Source organism: Mizuhopecten yessoensis, unplaced genomic scaffold (assembly GCF_002113885.1).
Source record: "Mizuhopecten yessoensis strain PY_sf001 unplaced genomic scaffold, ASM211388v2 scaffold7725, whole genome shotgun sequence".
Lineage (NCBI taxonomy): Eukaryota > Metazoa > Mollusca > Bivalvia > Pectinida > Pectinidae > Mizuhopecten > Mizuhopecten yessoensis.
The window spans coordinates 326,164-350,618 of record NW_018407191.1 but is presented as its reverse complement, the minus strand read 5'-3'; the positions used below and the strand labels follow the sequence as shown (position 1 = coordinate 350,618).

Below are 24,455 nucleotides of genomic sequence, written 5' to 3'. Positions count from 1 at the left end.
TGAAATACTTCTGTCGTTCTGGTGTTTACTGTATAGTCCCTTTCTATACTATATCGGAGTATTGGTCCTAATGTATTTATCCCCACGAAGACAGTAACGTTACTTGGGGTGTTTATCAGCACCGCTATATATATTTTGAAAATATCAATTCGTTTATGTAATGGCATGAGGGATGTCACAAACGTTGAGAGTTATCAAACATTTCAGTTTCGAACATTATTTCATTGATATCAACTGTAGAAAGAGCTAATATCGATTTTCCAGAGTCTTTGACATTTAACAGTTTTACAGACCGTCTAACGACTGTCAAAGCGTCTGGAATCGGCATCTTGCATCTTAGGGAATTACTGTAAAAAAAGGAGTTAGATTCGACTAGAATATATCTATCTCGAAAACATCCATAACCGAAAGTTCAATAGAAAAAACTATACCACAGTAGTTGAACAAGCATATGATAACCTTTTGAGGATTGTAATCGCTCTTTCTTCATTATACTCTCTACAACATACATTTATAACTTCTCTTAAACTCAATCCCAGCTCTAAGCGATACTATCCCACTGACTATTTATACTTTTCTATACGGAATACTTATCAAACACTTTACACCAACATGAAAAATAAATTACTTCCATAGATCTTATTGAAACAGTATTTGGTATTTGTGTATGGACAATTAATAAATGCTGTCCACCAGCTAATGTCTAACTTATTCGCTGATATTTGTGTCTTCTTCTGTATCATATATTTCATGCTATTAACTGTAAGAATTCGTAGGCAATCAGAATTACAAAACAAATGCAAAAATATATTGTATTCTTTTAATCCCCTATCTTTGCTGCAATATGGTGTGTATACACTTAACTTTTATATGGAAACCACGTTCATAGGCTTTGCTTGTCGCGCAAATCCTTTTAATCCTATTAATAGCATTAATGGGGCTGGTCGGGGAAAAAAATACAAAACAAATGGGTCTAAATGCGTTCTCTGGCCTTCCGAAAGTTATACCACGGCAATATGATGGTCGAGTTCTGCTTGCAATGTCCAGTTTTGACCACTGAAATCTCGGGGAAGCCCCGCGTAAATTTAGCGCAGATCTATTTATATATGTCACGTGGTTGTTTCGAAAGTGAGGCAGTGAAGATAACAACAATAGCACGCCGTCATGTGCCATGTCGGATTCAACTAGCGATGTTTACATTTGGCCTTGTTGATGACGCACGTGCAGTAAAATTACATCACTTATCTGTGTCAATTGAGAGTTTTAGACTGTCAGGTGACGATTGAGGATTTCTTTAATATAATTATAATTTTTACTCTTAGGGAGTGAATTTCAGCAAAATTTGTATCGGTATATTTCATAAGAAGGTATTTTAAACATGTGTATGCCATTTTAGCAAATATGACATTTTTTCCCCGACCAGCCCCTTTAATATGATTTTGAAGAAAAATTTTCGAAAACATGCTCGGATATTACAGTTATATATTACAACTATAACACGTGTGTTAACGTATCCGTAGTAATACGTAGAACAATGAATTAAAACAATCGATTTCTGTTATGTTCAGAGAAGTGTCGGATACACAGCAATGTTGAGATGTTACATGGTAAATACACAGGGTGGTCTTTCAAGGGTATATTACTATCGGATAGATAGAGATAACATTTGTGACCTCTGCTATCTTCAGGGTGGCGCGCTTCCCTTTTTATTGCATTGTCAATTTGAGTTCTATATTTGTCAAATAAGCCATTTAAATTCTATATGATATGATAAAAAGGTAAATTTTATCGTTTGTTTGAACATTTAAATTTTCAACTTTCAAGTCTTGTTTTCGCTTCAAGTTCAGGTTAGATTTTATTTTAGAGTTAAAATAAACGAATTACCCACGAAATTGTAAACTTTCACAACATCCGGTGTTGCCAACCTAAATATGTTATTTGGGACAGATGAAACACCTTGATCGAAACAACCATGTTGACAAAATCAATGAGAAGAGAAGCCATGGCCGAGTTCCTGGGAACGTTCGTTTTTATGGTATGTTGTTCTATTTTTAGACATTTATTTTTTACATAATATTGTTTTTTATGCATGTATTTACCAATCAGAATGGGGAGAAATTGCCTGCCCTGGATAATATGAAATTTACGTTTTATATTATATATACACAGAACGTAATGCTTATTATATGTTATTTGATTAAACGGTAATTTATTGATAATGTAAGCTTATGTTTAAGTTTATTTAAATACAAAAGGTGTCGCAATGATGGTAATAGAATGCACATCAACTGTGGAATGGAGATGTATTTGTTGTTTATCTTATACTAAGTATATTGGTTCTGACTTATACGATTTGACAGTCCTCTGATCATGATTGTCAACTATATCAGAATAGATGCACGAGTTGATACGTTTTATAAAACGAGTGTTTTTACTTTCGTTTCTCGAAGTATTCATCATGTTTTTATCAAAACATCTGATTGTTGGTTTCTTGATCACTTCTGTCTGCGGGCAGACTGTTTAATGTGTCCGAAATTTATTGTATGAACAACAATCTTCAAATGTGAAAAAGCCTTGATAAACTATAATAGTTTTCGCATGATTTGGAATGCAGCATGCAGCCGACATTCGTATTGTTTTAGAACAGTGGCCGTATGCATTTAATGCTTAGACATCTTTGACATAACCACAGATCTAGTATAACCGATTTGGGTTGGGTGTGTTTGTGTTTTACGTCCTATTTACAGCTATGGTCATTTAAGGACATGTAAGAGGTTGGTGGTGGAGGAAAGCAGGAGCACCAGGAAGAAAAACACCGACCTGCTGCCAGTACCTTGCGACTGTCCCACGTATGCCCCTCGAAGCCACGACCCAGTGGTGGACGGCTAGTGCTCGTAGACGGTCAGATGCCTTAACCTACCCGGCACCTGCGGCCCTCTATCATATCCGAATAATCTCAAACAAATAAAACGAGATTTTAGCTAATATTTCATTTCATAATGTATCACATAAAATGACCTGGGTGGAGACGATTTCAATTTCGGATCATTTCTATTCACGTATTAGAAAAAGACGCTGTTTTAGCAAATTATTGATCAACTAGACGCGAGTTACTTTAAAAATGAAACCTTAAGCTTGCACGGTAATACTGTCTTGGTCGTATGATAAGTAGATCGTCCATTTAATGGGAGATAGAGTCTTCATTTGAAGAAATGCGTATGTGGATTTCTAACTTGGCACACATCATTGAGAATGCAGAGCAGAACTTCTGTCAAAAAGGGGCTTAAAATGAATTTCCGGAAATTTTGAGAGCATGCAAAAATAAAGCATTAACATTGATATGCTTTATAAGACAAAAGGAAAAATCATACGAATTGTTTAGACTCATTTCTTCCTTGTATAACAGCATGTTATGATTGACGTTAGCCATTCACCTGAACTATTGAATCGACAACGTTAACATCTTGCGATCGAAAGTAAAGTAACGTAAAAGGCATTCATTAGAGTTGCGACTTTCATCGACAAATAAAAAAGGGTGCCGTAGCACTACTCTTTGTGATATTTTTTCTATTTTCTATTTTACTTTTTCAACTTTTTTTTCAGACTTTCAGTGACGGTGCAGTAGCCCAGTGGCTCTTAAGTGCTGGGTCTCGGGGGTCTGCTCTGTCTATTCATATCTCACAGGGAATCGGTGTGATGATGGGCGTATACATATCTGGAGGGGTATCAGGTATGTAAATAAGATATGGTTGTATCTATTGACTAATGGTTAGCTTTCGACTGAAATCTGACAGTTTTCAGACTTATCTACAAACACTGACTTAGTGGCGTTCAGTCATATTACTGGGTATACATGGATTTCAGGTATCGTACATTGTAGCTAAACACCATTTAAGAGGAAAATAATACCAATCGGTTTCAGATTTAGTTTGTTGATGAGATACAAATGATATTTGGTGAAATAATACGGGTTTCATAAGATCATCTTGTGTAAAATTCACAACACCATAACCAACCTCATACTACTAAATATGGCTCACAGTCGATATAACCATACCTTTACCAATTTTGTTAATTGAAAGAGCCGCATGCATAAAATAACAAAGGGATAATAGTCCAACTAAATACACCTGAATATATTGGATCAAAAGAAAGTTTTATTATTCAGGCCTTTATTTATCTTTATAATTTTTCTTTCACTTGTGCTCTTAATAACCATAAATCTTTATCTCTATAATGTAATGAACTATTTTCGACAGTTAACTGAAATTTCACATGTCCATGAAAAGTATATGATCCATGAAAATGTATAGTTCGAAAGAAGAAGATCTCGGGGAATATTGTGTAATGGTATAGGCTAGGACACGGCACATATGTTCTCTGAATAGCTGTATTGTCTTTGTTGATAGGAGGCCACATTAACCCAGCAGTGACTGTAGCACAGGCTTTCCGAGGACGTCTACCCTGGAAAAAAGTACCGTTCTACTTGGCAGGGCAATACGGAGGAAGCTTCCTCGCCTCTCTATTACTATATCTGGTCTACAATGGTAAGTACGTTGGTGGTTGCTATATTGTAGTTCAGTCTTTAATGGTGTCAAATAGGGCGTATTGATTTATTGATATATCTATTTATTTGGTTTGAAATGGCCAGTATGTAGATGGTTGTTATATTGTGGTTTGTTAGTTAATCATGCCAAATAGGGAATATACATGTGCATTAATCATTTAGCTATTTATTTGGTTAACAATGGTCAGAATGTAGATGGCTATTAAATTGGGGTTCGTATGTTGATCACGCCAAATGAATATGGGTATTTATATATTATAAAAGCAGAAAATAAAGTGTTATTATAAAAAGAAAAATTCTCAACAACGAGTCTTTAGTACTTTCATCTCTTCTAGGAGATTCTTTAGACTGTTTGTTTATTTTACATACAAACATATGACACCAACTGAGACGTGGGTAAAAAATGATTTTACCTATGCTTGCTGAGAAATGAACAATACCACTTCATGTATTCTTTTACTCTGTGCAGATGTGCATGCCATCAAGAGTGATGAATATTGATTGATATCATTGTTCTCGTACATTTCCCCGTCGTGTGCCTATGGGCATGGCAGGGCTTATTTGACGAAATGCTACACAGCTTCAATTGGAAAAGGACCTCATCTAAAGTCTAATTATTATTTGATATTTCATATAATATATATAAAAACAAAATGTCGTTTGAACCATTTCATCCTATCAATTATGGATCTAAACGATTAAAGAATACAGTTTGTGATGAATAGTAATTGAATAGAAAGGCTGTGTTGTTAAATTAATCCAGAAATTATGCTGAATATGCATTCCGCTAAGATATGTCCCATTTAGTGTCGGAGTAAACGTATTTAATCGTAATGACAAACTACCTCCTTTTGTTATATGCCGAAAGGTACAGCAAACATCGCTAGAGCTCTGACCTAGTGGTGTAAGTTGAAGTTAGGCCATGTCATCTGTCAAATAGCTGCCACGCATGAAAACGGTCACAATATGGTAAACGCTCGTTAATATTCTCACTTTAGGAAAAAAAAGTTTAGTTAAGCATGTTTTTTTTTCACTCTAGGAAAAACAACAACTTAACCAACTGTCAAGTAATATGGTAATGCAGTTATTTCTCGTTGAGAATGTGACTTGGATTTCACGTTTCTTTACATGGTGTGTGTTTTAAATGAAGAAAACGCTTACTCTTCCTGAACACTTGTCTTACTTCCTTGTATTTTTAAGGAACTCCGTGTACAAATATTTACTTTTAATTATTTTTCGTTTTTGGACGTCGCCAAATGGTTAAATCACAACCTCATGGTTCACTGGTAAGGGGTAAAATATAATGGATAAGTAATACTGTATCAAGCGTATTGTAGCACACGATTAAACGTGTGCGTATGCGAAATACACGAGTATAATAACGTCATTTATAACAAGTGTCCATGCATACATCGCATACGTACAATAGTTCTTAATATGCATGTTACATTTCTTGTAAATGTTGCTCGTCCTTGTCCTGTATTATCAATCAAATTGCTTCCCGAAAACTTGACACGAACAACAATGGTGAGCAAAATGACGTCGACAATGGAATGATAAAAGTCACGTTTGTGTTGTGAAAATGGCACTGAATTATTCAGTACCTATTATCAATTCGTCGATAGTTTCAGTGGATAGCAACCGATGGGTCCAGTCAAAAAGGATTTCTGGTAACTAGAATAAAATAGCATATTATATTGTCATGTTGTGAAATTCAAAATTTTGTATCGCATGGCCTATATCATTATTTATCAAAATATGTAATGTGTTATCCAGTGAATATACCCATGTCATATTTGTTTGCGTATTAACCAATTTAAGATGACCTATCAGCCCTGTGATTGGGTGTAAGTTTCAGTTGTTTCAATTGTGACATCAGGCCTAGGATAAGTACATGACGTCACAGACTTATGCACTGGAGTCAAAATGGCGGCTTTTTACATTTCAAGGTTGTATGAAAATTATCGTTTTACACGCATAAATGCCACAAACCTTAAGCTTATTTATGTGATACAAAGGATCTTACACTCGTTTTCATTTCATATGAAATTTATGAAACTCGTCACGAACTTTTCATTTCTGCTCGCCAGAGACTCGCTAAATCGAAAATTTCTTTTTATAAATCTCATATGAAATGGAAAATCATGTAAGATCGTGTATATATATTTATCTGTTGTATTAAACTAATTTTTTTTCTTACCTGTAGATGCTCTATATCACTATGATGGCGGCGTTCGTTCCACCATTGGACCAACAAGTACCGCTGGAATATGGGCCACATATCCTCAAACTTTTCTCTCCGTCACCAACAGTATAGTGGACCAGGTTAGTTGGCCCTATGCTAACCTTTCTCAATTTAAAGATTGTTTTATCTAAAGTGGTTGAACTTATTTATTTATTTTTAGTCAAAATATTTTAAATAACCTTTTCTTGTATCTCCAAATTGTCTCCCTTCTCTATGGTAACCAGCTAAGGCAATATATTTTTGTTAATATTGACCTTATCAAATAAAAAAGGGGTAACTGAAAACCCCCCACAAATAAACGTACCGTCATCTTAAATTCCCTAGCAGTGTATAGCATAGCTTAAGAACCCTTACAGAAAATAATTCGAATGCGTCAAATTATAACCTGTAAAAATATTCCTTGAAATTCCTTTAAATTAATCAACAATATGATTAACGTTCTCAAACAAAACTACTCTAATAATAAAGAACTTCATTTCACCCCGTATTTTTTTTCAATTTCTAATAAATATTATAATTTCGCATAGTCATTTAATTCTCTACATATTTCATATAATCCTTTTCAATTAATTGCCTAAATAAAAGAACATACTACTGCATTAAAAGCATTCATATACGTCCCGTTGTAGATATTTGGGGCTGCAGTCTTGCTAATATGTGTGTCGGCGCTGTCAGACAAGAGGAACATGAATCCGTCTTCTGGACTCATACCTGTGTGTACTGGACTTCTCGTCTTTGTTATAAACACTACATTCTGTTTCAATTGCGGCTGCGCAAACAACCCAGCACGTGATTTATCACCAAGATTATTTACTGCAATGGCTGGATGGGGAAGCCAACCTTTCAGGTAACTGGAGTTTGATTAGATTATGATAACTTTGTTTTATTCTAATTCAAATATTTCCGCAAGTTTGTACCGTAAACGATTTTATTATCTTTATTTAGGATATAAAGGATATCATAACAAAACTCGAAAAAAAATGAAAATCGAAAAAAAATACTATTGTAAATTACTGTCAAAGTAAAGATTTACTTAAATCCAATTAATACCACGTCCTCAAAGCGAAAACTAGGAAAGTAACAACGTTACCAGGTTCACTAATAAGCAAAATAGAAAATGTCAACCTTCACATAACACAAGAAAATAACTTATTTACCAATAAGATTACGATGATAACCATACAAACGACGTGTCCATGATAAACAAACAATTAACAATTTGTGCAGAATGTTAAACTACAGGTATTATTCTTTTTTGGAACCGAAACAAGCAAGCTTACCCTATTATAGATTCAGGAATACTAGAGTTTAGAATATTGTGGTCCGGATCCTTATAGTCTGAAAATAGGAGTCTGGATTATAAAGAACCTCATTAAAATAGTCTCATTGTATTGCATCTATAGTTTGCTGCAAACATTACCTGCGGTGAAAGTCTGAACCACTTTTAATTAAATCAATAAATCAGGAACAATGCAAAGACTTTATTTGGAGCATCTTGTATTTCATAAACGGACAAGCGGTTGTTTCAAAATGTATTACACTTATGTATCTCTTCAGAAATTCCAGAGTCTCATTTTATATTTGTATGTCAATTAATTAAGAAACGTTTTGTTTGTAAGTATTAAGTGCGCCAAGTAGTAAGCAATCAGCTGTCAACACATTATACAATATATCAGTGAGGTCTAAAAAACATTCGACTTTATGCATTTAAATCGAGAATAATTTGAATATTGAAATATCCTAAACTTTATGAGCAATTTACAAGTGCCTACAAAAAGTAAACAAAATGAAGGATATCCTGTTTTGACATGGTAGTCTACAGTAAGGCCCACTTTTCACAGTACTTTAATGAAGTATTTTAAACATAAATGACCCTCGACAGGAGTTTACATTTAACGCATGCTGAGAAAACATCAACAAAATACTTTTATCTTGTATTAAAAAACATACAAACGTCCTTAACTGAGTTAATTGGGACTAATAGAGCCGTCAATGAAAATGCAGGAAAATTGGTTATCAAATCAGGGAAATTTACGGTTATCAAATGATGATAATTAATTTTGTGCCTATTATGATTGGCCTTCCTCTTGTTTTTGTAATATTGTAATCAATGTCCGCATTTTGCACATGACGTAAATTTTCCTTTCTTTCGTGTTTTATCATCAGGGAAATATTGATAAGTTGGATTGCAGAAACGTCTTATTCTGTTTATCATAAGACGGTTCGATGTCCACCAAGGTATAAACCCCTTTGTGTGCAGCTACAGTGTATAAGCAGAGCAATGTGATTAGAATACCCTATCTTATTGCTAATCTTCATCAGAAGAGTTTGATCACACACTTATATATTAAAATTCAGAAATAATGGCTCGAAACATTTAATTTACTTATTAAATGTCAAAAGCTTAACAATATATTTCAGAGAACTTTATGAGGTTTTTTTATTTAATATTTCATAGTTCCAGATTTATTTCGTAATTGACATGTAACTTTTAAGTCGTAATTTACCTGTTACTACAAATTTAATTCGTAATTTACCTGTAAATACAAATTTAATGCGTAATTTACCTGTAACTACATATTTTATTCGTAATTTACCCGTATCTACAGATTTTATTAGTAATTTACCTGTTTTAGTTACAACAGATACTCGTATTTTTGGGTACCAGTGCTCGGGCCACACATAGGAGCAGTCCTTGGCACCCTTGTGTACGATCTCTGTATTGGTTTTCATTGGCCAGATGACAATGAAAAGGTCAATGTCGACCAGCCTGTTTGGATTCCACGGACATTTCACAAGTTCAAACAAAAACGTATGTGACTATCAATTAATCATTAATTCTAGTGTATTTATCAAATTAATTGAAACCATTGCTATTTACTCAAATGTTTTTTATGAAAAGAAACAATTTAAGCAAAGTTTGGTCCGAAATAACTGGTGTGAATTCAAAGCATATACGTATTACTTAGTTATTATAACTCTTTGTAAATTTGAGTACAAGTTCATGGAACGATTTTCAAAAGCTTGAATCATATTAGTTTACTCTTGTAAGATTTTGTTGTCATTTGTGATTTTAATTTATTGAACATACTTATATTGTTATTTTCAGAATACTGCAAAAACAAAAGTGAGGAATTTGACCATCTTTTGGAAACCTCCGTTTGAAAAACAAAAATATCTTATAGGTTTAAATACTTTACCGAAGTATACATATAAATGCATAAATAAATAAAGAATACAACAGATACATAAAGACTACAGCACCTATATAAAGTGTACAGCAGTTAGAAAAGAAGTATACATAAGATACATAAAGTATAGGCCTACAACAGAGATAAAGTATACAGCAGATACATAAAATGTAGGCCTACAACAGAGATAAACTATACAGCAGACACCCAAAGTATAAAGCAGAGAGAAAAAGGAAACAGCAGTTAGATAAAGTATACAGCAGATACATAAGGTATAGGATTACAACAGAGATAAAATATACACCAGATACATTAGTGTACAACAGATAGATACAGTATACAGCAGATACATAAAGTATACAGCAGATGGATAAAGTATACCGCAGATGGATAAAGTATACCGCAGATGGATAAAGTATACCGCAGATGTATAAAGTATACAGCAGTTACATTAGTGTACAACAGATGGATAAAATAAACAGCATATACATATAGTACACATCAGTTACATTAGTGTACAACAGATAGATACAGTGTACAGCAGATGGATAAAGTATACAGTAGATACATAAAGTATACAGCAGATGGATAAAGTGTACAGCAGATGGATAAAGTATACAGCAGATGGATAAAGTGTACAGCAGCTAGATAAAGTATACAGCAGATGGATAAAGTGTACATCAGATGGATAAAGTATACAACAGATGGATAAAATAAACAGCATATACATATAGTACACATCAGTTACATTAGAGTACAACAGATAGATAAAGTATACAACAGATGGATAAAGTGTACAGCAGATGGATAAAGTATACAGCAGATGGATAAAGTGTACAGCAGATAGATAAAGTATACAGCAGATGGATAAAGTGTACAGCAGATGGATAAAGTATACAGCAGATGGATAAAGTGTACAGCAGATGGATAAAGTATACAGCAGATGGATAAAGTGTACATCAGATGGATAAAGTATACAGCAGATGGATAAAGTATGGATAAAGTGTACAGCAGATGGATAAAGTGTACAGCAGCTAGATAAAGTATACAGCAGATGGATAAAGTGTACAGCAGATGGATAAAGTATACAGCAGATGGATAAAGTGTACAGCAGATGGATAAAGTATACAGCAGATGGATAAAGTATGGATAAAGTGTACAGCAGATGGATAAAGTGTACAGCAGCTAGATAAAGTATACAGCAGATGGATAAAGTGTGCAGCAGATGGATAAAGTATACAGCAGATGGATAAAGTATACATCAGATGGATTAAGTGTACAGCAGCTAGATAAAGTATACTGCATTTATGTACTGTCTGCAGGTGATAGATACAGTCTACAGGAGCAAACCTGATTCTCCATTAGCCGTCATAGCGTTTAACGGAGGTTGTATGCCTGGTATGATAGAGCAATAGTATATGCAAATGAGTCATAACTTAATGTCATACTTTATATTGTAGTGCATGTGATATCCTTGCTCTGTGTTACAGAAAGTGTGTTAAAGATGAAGCATAAGACACTTACCCATCCGTAACAATCTCCTATTGTTCTTGTACATTTTTATTGATGGACTCCGGTTTACCTCTGTAATGTTTTGTTATTTTATTTTTATATCATTGATTTTGAGTTTGAAGTACCGTAAGTTCAACTCTGACTGCATTGTAAATGTAGCAAATTCTGTAACGTACAATACACAGCACACTTCACCGATTGTTGTTGTCTACATCCCTTACAGCGTTATATTGAAAACAATATGTTGTTGAATACAAACTACAAGACAAACTGATTAGTAAATGTATTTTAAAAGTATAAAACAGAATGTTTAATGTGGAATATACTTACAGAACAATACACTTACCATATTGTGGTTTACAAAATTATTACACTCTCTCTATTGTGGATTATATAAGTTAATACAAACTTAATTATAGATTACAGATTATAATACAGACTCTATTGTGGATTACATAAGTTAATACAAACTTAATTATAGATTACAGATTATAATACAGACTCTATTGCAGATTAAAGATAATGATACAGATGACTAAGTGGATTACAATATATGAAACAAATTATGTAGTTGATTTCAAAATACGATACAGATTATATTGTGGATTACAGAACATTATAAAGATGATATAGTTGATTACAGTATATGATACAGACTATATTGTGGATCAATTTCCAACAACAGTATGATATTTGGTCATACACTTTAAGTTTACATGTAATAATACTTTGGTTAACAGTTATTTTACTGCTTTCATCCACCTAACTTTATACATGTGATATTGTTGTAATAAGGGTTGAATTTGAAAACCTACTTTTGATATCCCAAAAATCGTGCAATATATGGGGCCATTTTTGCTTTTTAAATTTATATATTTTGTTATCTTGGTAAATATACACAGAACATGTTTTGAGCAAAATGAAAGTTACATGAATCCACCTAAGAAATAAACATATTGACCTGACGATCCTACTTTGTATGTTTGTTCATTCGTTTGCTTTTGTTTGGGGTTTTGTGTGTGTGTGTNGGGGTTGAGGGGATGGGGCTTTAACGATTGGCTATTTATCTTAATTTTTATTTTCTCTTCCTTGTTTTTCTTTTATATGGATAAACTGTTTTCGTAACTCATGCTTTTTATTGACGCATTACATTCTTTTAACGACCTGCGTTCTCATTTCGATGGAACCTTATACTTTGTTTTCGTCTATAATGACGTAAATGGAACAATATTTATCAGGTATTTGGAATTCTCATGTATGCGAATTTTTGACTGTTGTAATCTTACTGAAATCTCATTATTATCGCGATTCCTTATTCTGCTATTTGAATTCAAAGAACAAATTCGCGACAATGTGTAGTTTGATAAAAGGAATATATTACATTAGTTGCATACTGCGCAAGTCATCAATGTCTATTAAAATATATGTAAGTTGTTAGATTCCATCGTGTAATTAATAACTGTCACATGTTTGCTATTCTTTTCTTATGCTTTACCGTTTACGTAAATGTCATTTATGGGCAAATATTAACGTACTCCTATGTGTTTTGCAACATGATTCGTCACTCTTTAGATACTGTTTTGAAAACAGTAAAAGAAGAAGTGTTTTTCTATAATAATGTTTATCGATACAAACAATTGATTCATTTATTGTTATCTCTATCCGCTGGATATAGCGGGAAGAAACTGTCAGCTCTTAATCTAGATACCACGGTTCCTTTCGGAATCCCCTCTCTGACAATTAAGAACAATCCGTAGATAACATATAAAAGGTTTAGACCGGAAGTATTGCTTTCGGAGATAAGACCTCTGTCTAACATCGTCAGCATATACTAAGGGTGCGAGGTTACTCCGCATAGAATATATAAATGTTCCATGACAGACCTAATTAACTATTTACATTAGCCATCATACGCACTGTTGCGTAGAAGAGTGTATTTACATAGGATTCCGCTGACAGACCGTTGGTCGAATGTGTATTCTGCGCTCAGGAATATGTGTTATGTTTATAAATAGCCGTCCTTAGAATATCTACGTCGGTGCAAGGATTAACAACAACCTGTTCAGACCATGTGTATTTATATCTTATTTTAAGAAGACAAATAGCTATGTACCCTTTTGCGCCCCTCATGAGCTGCATGTTGTGAATGTACAAACTAAATGTGTAAGTTACTGTTTACGTAGTTCCAGCTACTACCAAGCCACACTTAATCAGCGTATTAAACTACATAAACCTGTCGCAAGCAAACGGTATATAAGGTAAAACAGCTGACTATTTGTTCAGGTAATCGCAGAGCAGATATATAGACCACACTGTGCTGACCTTGTCTACTTTATAAACACACTGTTCCACTACTTGTCACTGAGCAGCACACACACACCGTCCGTTGAGACGTAGTGTCGTTCTTAACCTCAGCCACTGGTAACAACAACAGCTACCGCTGACGTAGCAGAGCTATGTGCGTCCACGTGTTGGATAGAAAGAGAAGATCAATCTAAACAGAATGACAGAATGGCTTGGAAGGAAGCTGAAAATCAGAAATTCACTAGTACGAGAATTCCTAGCGGAGTTCCTCGGTACTTTCATTTTAATGGTAAGTGCAGTGTGTGTATGTGTAGCTTCCATGTTGCTTCGTCTGTTTGATGTCCAGTTTCGGATGCAGATGCTGCTCCATATAGAGTGCGCTTGCCTGGTATATCAATCAAAGAAGAAATATGCAGCAGGCAATTGTGTATGTCTGTGTGTATAACATGTGCGCTACACACACATGCAAACTGCTCGCTTAGCTTTATGATAATCTGCTACAGTAGTAATGTATCAGCTCTTATAATGTTTACATTATTGATCTTAGCTTACCTTATGCAATTTGATAGAAATATTTTCGAAAATCTATTAACATGTAGCTGTATACCCAGAATACCATTTCAAAGTTCAGCTGAAGTTTTGTGCATTTCCAAATATTCTTTTTTTACTTTTTTTTGTTTTGTTAAAGTAATTATTTATTTATTTAATTATTTATTTACTTATTATTATTTTAAATTAGCAATTTGCAATGCTAATGAGTGTGCGTGTAAGTCTGGAACACAACACAAACTATCAAATTTGTTTTCGACATTGCCCTACAAGAGTTATGTGAACTCTGAGGTCGGTAAATCTAACGGTTTAAATGTTTGGGTCATTCAGACTATTGACGTTCATTGAAATGAGGGCGACACAACAATGTGTATACATTGGGGGAATAGGACGGTTTAAAAACCCTAAACAAAGTGTGGCAGACAGCACGTGTTGGTTGGTTTATTTACCCGTTACCGGTGATCATTAGTAATACTGATGATTTGCTAGTTTAAAATGGCTGGTACTAATTTTTTTTATTTTAATTCAAATTTTAGATAAATCTTTGTGGGAAGTTCCATAAATTTTACAAAATGTGTTAACTGAATATCCTTTCGGTACATTATCAATGTAGGACCACACACTCAAGTTTATCGTATATCAAAGTGTAGCTACTGTCAACATAGCAACCTGGCTGATGTGGTTATAGTGCTGCAGGGATGGTTTACTTGAAGTTTAAATGTCAACTACTCATAGGTCAGATTACATATAATATGAAATTCAAAACTATACATTTTATTTAATTTTAATAAAATCTTGTTAAAATTAACTTTACTTATGGTAGTTTTCATGAGCCTTAAATGTTCCAGTTAAAGTATGTTTATTTATATTGATTGAAATTGATAAAATTATATTGTTTTCAATTTAAAACTATATGTATGTATTACACATGTTATATAATTAAATAAAAACAAATTCAAATTACTTTTATCTCCGGCGGTTTTAATGAGTCTAAAATGTTCCAATTAAATTGTGTTTTTTACATACTTGAAATAATTACATGAAATTAATATTAATGTGGGTTTGTTCTCGGCGTAAATTATACAATATTATATATTATGAACGCTGTAGTGTGACTCTTTGGTGACCTATGTTTCATTTTAGAACTATTGATAGAATATATTTGTGTTGGCTACTGTCGTCTGCTTTTGCCATAATTTATGTGTACAAACCTACTGTAAAATGATAATAAATAACAAGTATTGTAAGTATGCATAGTTCATAAAACTATCAACAACACCCAACTGTATAAGTAAATTACTCGAACGATTGAATTTTTACGATTCCATGTCCTAAACACTTAATTCACAACTTGTAACTTACATAGTTTGTGTATCTTGTTCTTTGTTATTGTCACATGTTGAAATGAAGATTGTGTATAGTACAATTATGATATAATCTCGAAGCATACGTTCGTATGTACTTATTGAGGGTTCGTACCGAGTACACTGTTCGCTGAGATTCCATTAACAGTTTTAATTAACTGAATTAGTCCTAATAGTCCAATTCCATACACTGACCTTGTCGATGATATTTACATATAGTGAGTATGCGAATCATAAAGTGCTACATTGGCGCTTGAAATGGTCATATAGTGTAACTGCCTATTCATGTGGTCTGAACATTCCTTACACAAATTCAAGGTCATTTAATGGTTTCCCTTATTTCTGAACTTGTCTTGGGTTACAGACTTAATTGTGCTTGCACTTGTTCTCATTTCGTGGTTGTTTGGCATGAAATAGATCCAAGTCTAGATTTAACATTCATTTTTGTATCGAATCCTCTGCACACAAACACTTGACTCCTTCCAAGTAAATGTTTCCCAAATGTGTTTTTAAATACTACATTTGAAACCATGTTCTTGGTGCTCATTAAATATAACAAGGTCAGAGGGGTATAATATTATATCTTTCAGTGACAATGTGGTGTATAGCTTAGAGCCGCATTTCTGCGGCAGACGAACAAAATCTCTAGTCATGATTACATTCTTACACTACACGTTCGCACAATGTTTTTGACTATCGCCCAAAGCATTGATTACAATCTATGTGCAACACATGACATTGGGAGTATGCAATTTTGCGCATGCTAACTGCTCAAAGGAAACCTTAATCACAAATAGTTCTCGTACCACGTTGTGCATTAATTGTCTGTAGCTCTATGTAACAGAGCATACTTATATGCATTATTTTTATTGTTTACAAAAAAAGTCACCAGAACGGTATGAAACTAGTCGCAAGGACACTATTGTACAAATTATATGACACTATTATACACTTATATTCCGAATATGAAATAAGTAACTTGTTTTAAACTCAGGAACCATCACATTTAACTGCATAATGTTACAATATAAATCCCTTATTGAATTGCACACCGAGTAACCTATCTATATGGCAAACTGTTGGCCGTGATAGACTACCTGTGCGTTGTACGTCATTATATTATCACAAAATGATCGAATTAATATTAGGATATAATTTTCAATAAATTGCATCTATAAATATGAAAATACATGAAAAAAGTTTGTTTCACTACAATACACGGTTATATTTATTCACGGCATTTCCTATATGCAATTCAATGAAACAGGTTTTTGGGATAAATGCTGGCTTTCTGTTTGTTTTGAAGTATCATCAGTTCATTTTGCTTTTCGATATGTACTTCTTGATCGGATAGCGTTCTCATGCATGTTGACCATTTGGTACATTTTCATGTTATTCGGAACGAATGACAACAAACGGAGCACCGTATTGCATACAATGCCTGTATATCTCTTGCATTTAGTTTGTGAACGTAACTTACTTAATATCACTTTGTGATTGGTTTTAAAAGGTTTAGAAGGAACCGCCTCTAAACAACTGTAATTAATGCATATATGAATATGAATCAATTTCCATTAACTATCTTTTATATACATGTACTGCAAAGCGACACAGTCAGAGCTTGTGTAAATGTAAATGCCTCTATAAATCGCATTTATATTGACTCTACTGGTTGACAAACAATCCCAAGGTTGGTCGTTATCTTATAGTTGGGATTTTTTGCTTTTTGCACGGTTTAAAAGAAATACTAGTTTTGAAACAAATTACCCGTTGGCTGCCCATAGTTATAGAGTTACAAAGAGGTATATTTCCATATTCTCTGCCGTTTTTCTATAAATTTAAACATGAGTGTTAACTTGTTTTAATTAAGTGCCACCGCCACTGAAGATTCCGAAATGAGCAAAATGACAAAGAGGTGAAGTAAATATGTTCTTAGTTCTGCTTCCTGTAAATTCAATGTTTTTTTATGGATGCTTCCTTAATTTATCTAGTGATTACTTAAACACAAAGGAAAGTGTTCTCTGACAGATATTACAGGTTTAGATTACAATGTCATGACAATGGATACATTCGCACATACTGTTGAGTCAATACTATTTTATCTCAGTGTGCTGTTAATCACTTATTCAAAATATGATTTTAGGGCAATCTTTAAAATTATCAGTCTTCAAATGATATTTCTAAAGTCCTATACCTACTATTTAATTCTTAAATTAATATTTTTAACAAAGTAGATGACAGAAAAGTTTAATTTTGTTTTCGTTAAGTTGATGAGGCATGGGGAAAAATACTTAACTTTTACAACGACAATAAGATTTATGAACCTATTAGCAGGCTAATAAATTGTCTGAAACGTTGACCGAGCTCCTGACCAAGAAAATACGACCAGATAAGGGTCATATGTTAAAGATATGACAGATTTGGGTCACATAATAAATCTGCAACATCTCAAAACAGATCTCAAAATATTTCAGACAAAAATGTCTAGTGGAACTTTTATAACAAACAAATGTAACAAAAATGGAATTCCTGCGAAAAAAATCTACGAAATTGTTTTTAGAGTAAAAATGAAACTAGGCGACTCAGGGATTCGAGCCTTGGACTTTTGATCATAGTACTGTTCCTCTTACTGCCTGGCTACAACGATGGTTCTAGACAGTCACCCGTCCTAGTCCAACTACTTTTATAAACAAAACAAATTAATTTACTTGCACGATTGAACAACTACAGTGAAATAGTGTTATCTTTGACTGCAGGGGGACAGTGGTTATCTTTTATGTACCGTACATACTCGACTACATCCAGTTGACCAGTAAACTACTTTACCAGGTTGTGTATTTTTCAACCATTTTTACGGATCCTCCATTTTGCCATGAATCGTTGGTGACCTATCTATAATTTCAATAAATTAACATGTGACATCATAACAGGATACACACATATGATACACAAAAAGCTTACCCTTCATAACCGGATATACACACATGATACACAAGCCGCTCACCTTTCATAACAGGATATACACACATGATACACAAGCCGCTCACCTTTCATACCAGGATATACACACATGATACACAAGACGCTCACCTTTCATACCAGGATACACACATGATACACAAGACGCTCACCTTTCATACCAGGATACACACATGATACACAAGACGCTCACCTTTCATAACAGGATACACACATATGATACACAAGCCGCTCACCTTTCATAACAGGATATACACACATGATACACAAGCCGCTCACCTTTCATACCAGGATATACACACATGATACACAAGACGCTCACCTTTCATACCAGGATACACACATGATACACAAGACGCTCACCTTTCATACCAGGATACACACATGATACACAAGACGCTCACCTTTCATAACAGGATACACACATATGATACACAAGCCGCTCACCTTTCATAACAGGATATACACACATGATACACAAGCCGCTCACCTTTCATACCAGGATATACACACATGATACACAAGACGCTCACCTTTCATACCAGGATACACACATGATACACAAGACGCTCACCTTTCATACCAGGATACACACATGATACACAAGACGCTCACCTTTCATAACAGGATACACACATATGATACACAAGCCGCTCACCTTTCATAACAGGATATACACACATGATACACAAGCCGCTCACCTTTCATACCAGGATATACACACATGATACACAAGACGCTCACCTTTCATACCAGGATACACACATGATACACAAGACGCTCACCTTTCATACCAGGATACACACATGATACACAAGACGCTCACCTTTCATAACAGGATACACACATATGATACACAAGCCGCTCACCTTTCATAACAGGATATACACACATGATACACAAGCCGCTCACCTTTCATACCAGGATATACACACATGATACACAAGACGCTCACCTTTCATAACAGGATATACACACATGATACACAAGCCGCTCACCTTTCATACCAGGATATACACACATGATACACAAGCCGCTCACCTTTCATACCAGGATATACACACATGATACACAAGCCGCTCACCTTTCATACCAGGATATACACACATGATACACAAGCCGCTCACCTTTCATACCAGGATATACACACATGATACACAAGCCGCTCACCTTTCATACCAGGATATACACACATGATACACAAGCCGCTCACCTTTCATACCAGGATATACACACATGATACACAAGCCGCTCACCTTTCATACCAGGATATACACACATGATACACAAGCCGCTCACCTTTCATACCAGGATATACACACATGATACACAAGCCGCTCACCTTTCATAACAGGATATACACACATGATACACAAGCCGCTCACCTTTCATAACAGGATACACACACATGATATACAAAACGATTATCCTTCAAGACTTATCGGCTTTCCCTCCAGTTTGTTTTTTGTTGGAGTTTGTTATGCATATTCCTTTGGTGATATTGTTGTGTGTTAACATTGAAGTGTTCACTTTTTTATTTTTCTTCTTATACCGATCATATACTGGATTGTTTCACTATTTTGAATTATCTTTGATACGAAAATATGCATGTACATCACAGTACAGCTCTAATGTACAGCAATACGCGCTGACGCAACGAAAATGTCATTATTCGCTGCCTCTCCTCCACGTGATAGATAGCAAAGTCACTAACGGATAATATTTCTCCGAACCAGAAATGACGCTAAGACAATAGGACACGAATTGATCGTCAGTAACACATCCACTTAACACGATGCACGACTATAATACGACAACGACGGTTCTATATTTAGTGTCATTTGGAGTGAGGGCCATTATGAATCAATTGGTCCATTTTCAGGCTGATGCATCTGATGTTAAAGTTTTATTGATTAGAAACTATCGTTAACTCATTCACCCCTGAAAACGCATTTGAACTCTTCCAATTCAAAGGTTGGAATAGTTCATTACGAAATTTCAGGGGTTAATGCGCAAAGGGTATAAACTCACCGATAAAGTTTCGTGAATGCATTGACTAGGCTTTCCTGTAGGTAAAAGGGGATTCCTTCACAAGCTGTATTCGGCTGTAAATATAAAATTGATCCTTTAGCTAAATGGTAGTATTTTAGTGGTTTTGTTTAAGTATTATTAACCGTGTTCCTAATCTTCCCCAAGTGTTGATGTCACTCTTGACACTCCTTGTCATAATGATTGCCCATATGTTGTTCTAATATGGATTGTCGGGTGCACGTGGTGCGTTACATAGTGCAATCACCTTTTACCAAGACAACCAGGATTCGATTGATCAGGCATGAAATGGTATGATTACCTGTCCGACCTCGTAGGTTTTTCTCTGTGTACTCCGGATTTCTCCACCTTAAGAACCCTTGTGCGCTACCATATGGACCAGCAAGAATGATGAATATAAGTTGTTAGAACTTGTTCCGCAGTTGTTGTAAAATAAATACAGGCTTTTTTATTCATTCATTGTTGTTCTGATAAAAACTTTACACGAATTCCGATAATGAAATTCTATGGAAATTGCCCTGAGACTACAGAATATTCATAATTTGGAACTATTGTTTACCCTTTCTTGTCATTTTAGTATTATTTTTATTTTCGCCATTTTGTTATTTGGTAACCGTTGCTTATTTCAGTGTAATATTTCCCATGATGGTAAGATTCCGATAATTAGGTAAAGTAAGTAAACGTTTCGATTGCTCTAGATATTACATCAGTTTAGTGTAGGTTTATTTTCTGTTTCAATCAAAAACACTTTTTTTTCCTTCAGATTTTTGGCGATGGTTCAGTGGCTCAGGCAGTGTTAAGTAAGGAATCAGTGGGGAACCACATGTCCATCCACTGGTCATGGGGGATCGGAGTCATGATGGGGATCTACGTGGCCGGAGGAGTATCGGGTAATCATACATACAAGTTCCATTTTTTAGTAAACACTATTTTGTTAATATTTCTACTTTTAATCGGGGTTTAACGTCTGCTCAACAGCTTCACTCCTGAAGAAAAAAAGGAAAAAAACAAAAAAATTCAACCATTTCATTACAATAACTGAGATTGTTATGTTTCAATTTTCAGTCCCGAACGTTGATTAGTTTTCAAGATGTGCCTGCACATAAGCTGACATGTATTTTGTAAAGTAAACATATCAAGATCAGTTAGTGTTTATGTGTGACGTTTTGTTAACTAGTACGTGCGTACCCTGTCACCTTCATCAGACACGTACCCTGTCACCTTCATTAGACACGTACCTTGTCACCTTCATCAGACCCGTACCCTGTCACCTTCATCAGACACGTACTCTGTCACCTTCATTAGACACGTACCCTGTCACCTTCATCAGACACGTACTCCGTCACCTTCATCAGACCCGTACCCTGTAACCTTCATCAGACACGTACTCTGTCACCTTCATCAGACACATACCCAGACACTTTCATTAGACACGTTTCTTGTCACCTTCATCAGACACGTACTCTGTCACCTTCATCAGACACGTACCCGGTCACCTTCATCAGACACGTATTCTGTCACTTTCATCAGACACGTACTCTGTCACCTTCATCAGACACGTACTCCGTCACCTTCATCAGACACGTACCCTGTCACGCTTATCAGACACGTACCTTGTCACCTCCATCAGACACGTACCCAGACACTTTCATTAGACACGTTTCTTGTCACCTTCATCAGACACGTACCCTGTCACCTTCATCAGACACGTACTCTGTCATGTAATCAGACACGTACTCTGTCACCTTCATCAGACACGTACTGTGTCACGTTAATAAGACAAGTACCCTGTCACGTTAATCAGACACGTACCTGTCACCTTCATCAGACACGTACTCTGTCATGTAATCAGACACGCGCCCTGTCACGTTAATCAGACACGTACCCTGTCACCTTCATCAGACCCGTACCCTGTCACGTTAATTAGACACGTACCCTGTCACCTTCATCAGAAACGTACTCTGTCATGTAATCAGACACGTGCCCTGTCACGTTAATCAGACACGTACCTTGTCACGTTAATCAGACACGTACCCTGTCACCTTCATTAGACACGTACTCTGTCATGTAATCAGACACGTACCCTATCACCTTCATCAGACCCGTACCCTGTCACGTTAATCAGACACGTACTCTGTCACCTTCATCAGACACGTACTTTGTCACCTTTATCAGACACGTACTATGTCACGTTAATCAGACACGTACCCTGTCACCTTCATTAGACACGTACTCTGTCATGTAATCAGACACGTACCCTGTCACCTTCATCAGACCCGTACTCTGTCATGTAATCAGACACGTGCCCTGTCACGTTAATCAGACACGTACCCTGTCACCTTCATCAGACACGTACTCTGTCATGTAATCAGACACGTACCCTGTCACCTTCATCAGACACGTGCCCTGTCACGTTAATCAGACACGTACCCTGTCACATTAATCAGAAACATACCCTGTCACCTTTATCAGACACGTACCCTGTCACACATACACTCTTACAGTTGATATAGAAAACCTTTCTACTAGTCATACTTACAAATATATAGAAAATGTCTAGAGATAACATGTAATTTGATGATGTGTTCCTTCACAGTTATAAATAACGACTGCTTTCACGAATTAATGCGAATCTGTACAGCTGGCGTGAGATCAATGATTCACTGTTAAGTGTTTATGTGGTTAGAAACGATAATATCAATAGCATGACTGTATGCAGGTACATATTTACTTGGCCTAATGGTGCAATTAGCGCCGACGGAATCATATGTAAACATGTAATTATTACTACCACAAACTCATTGATGGCAGTATCATGATTTGTATATAAGGGACCTTAAATGTACGGGTTTATATTTCATAAATCTTATCTGTAATGAAAAGAAGTCCCGATAATTGTTTTTTCGATTAACTCATTTCATCAAAAGGAAAATGGTCGTGCCATTTGTTTCTTCTTCCTCCTCCTCTTCTTCTTTTCAGCTTGACCCCTTTCACCAATTTCAAATAGAAAACAAACGAAATCACAATAGTTTTTTTACATAACAAGAATGAATACGAATATTGACATATTTTAATCGTTTTCACTGAATGTTTTTTCCTTATTTTAATGACGCAATTTTGAAGCATTTGACTTCCCAACTATAACGATAATTGTGACGTCATGGCTAAATCATCTCAGATATCAACAATGAAATTCAATATTAAGTAGATGGTATATATAATTGATATTGACCATCTCTATATATTCTCTATACAACACGGGAGTTACTGCATGTTTTAGCAGAGATCTCATTTAAACGTTTTTAAGCATAAAATATGGCGTAAAACTATGATTGTGCCAATTGAACTTTCTGTATATTGTGTTCGTTTGCATATATTGTGGTTACGCAAATTCATCAATGACCCGTATGTAAAACGTATGTTTGATATAACGTTATAATTTTATTGCGATAAGGTGAGTATGTTTAGAGTCTGTGATCATCCTCTTCAGCCGGGAGGAATACAATGTTAACGTCATGTTTGTGATATATTCAAACCAAGGTGGACACTTAAACCCGGCAGTGAGTGTAGCTCAAGCATGTCTTGGAAGGTTTCCCTGGAAGAAAGTGCCACTGTACGCCGTAGCTCAGTATTGTGGAAGTTTCGTGGCGTCTGTCCTGGTATTTCTAGTCTATTTCGGTAAGTATTATGAGCCA

General features: G+C 35.1%; 2 protein-coding genes across 4 annotated transcripts in view; both read left to right on the top strand.

Moving 5' to 3' along the window:
* Positions 1-1,952: 1,952 nt before the first annotated feature.
* LOC110454207 (aquaporin-9-like) lies at positions 1,953-10,188 on the top strand. The gene is made up of 7 exons (XM_021503590.1): positions 1,953-2,035; positions 3,604-3,730; positions 4,410-4,547; positions 6,774-6,892; positions 7,442-7,659; positions 9,449-9,624; positions 9,922-10,188. The coding sequence occupies exons 1-7, from the start codon at positions 1,973-1,975 to the stop codon at positions 9,975-9,977; spliced, it is 897 nt and encodes a 298-aa protein (XP_021359265.1). The 5' UTR covers positions 1,953-1,972; the 3' UTR covers positions 9,978-10,188.
* A 3,136-nt stretch (positions 10,189-13,324) lies between these two features.
* The window catches only part of LOC110454222 (aquaporin-9-like), a 26,388-nt gene continuing 15,257 nt past the window's right edge, over positions 13,325-24,455 (top strand). For 2 of the 3 annotated variants that reach the window (XM_021503631.1, XM_021503630.1), the window contains exons 1-3: positions 13,326-14,108; positions 21,524-21,650; positions 24,301-24,438. In XM_021503631.1, the coding sequence (XP_021359306.1) occupies positions 14,019-14,108; positions 21,524-21,650; positions 24,301-24,438 (355 nt within the window). In that variant the 5' untranslated portion in view covers positions 13,326-14,018. Of the gene's footprint in view, positions 14,109-21,523; positions 21,651-24,300; positions 24,439-24,455 lie in introns of all 3 variants that reach the window. The other variant, XM_021503629.1, reaches the window with a different exon arrangement.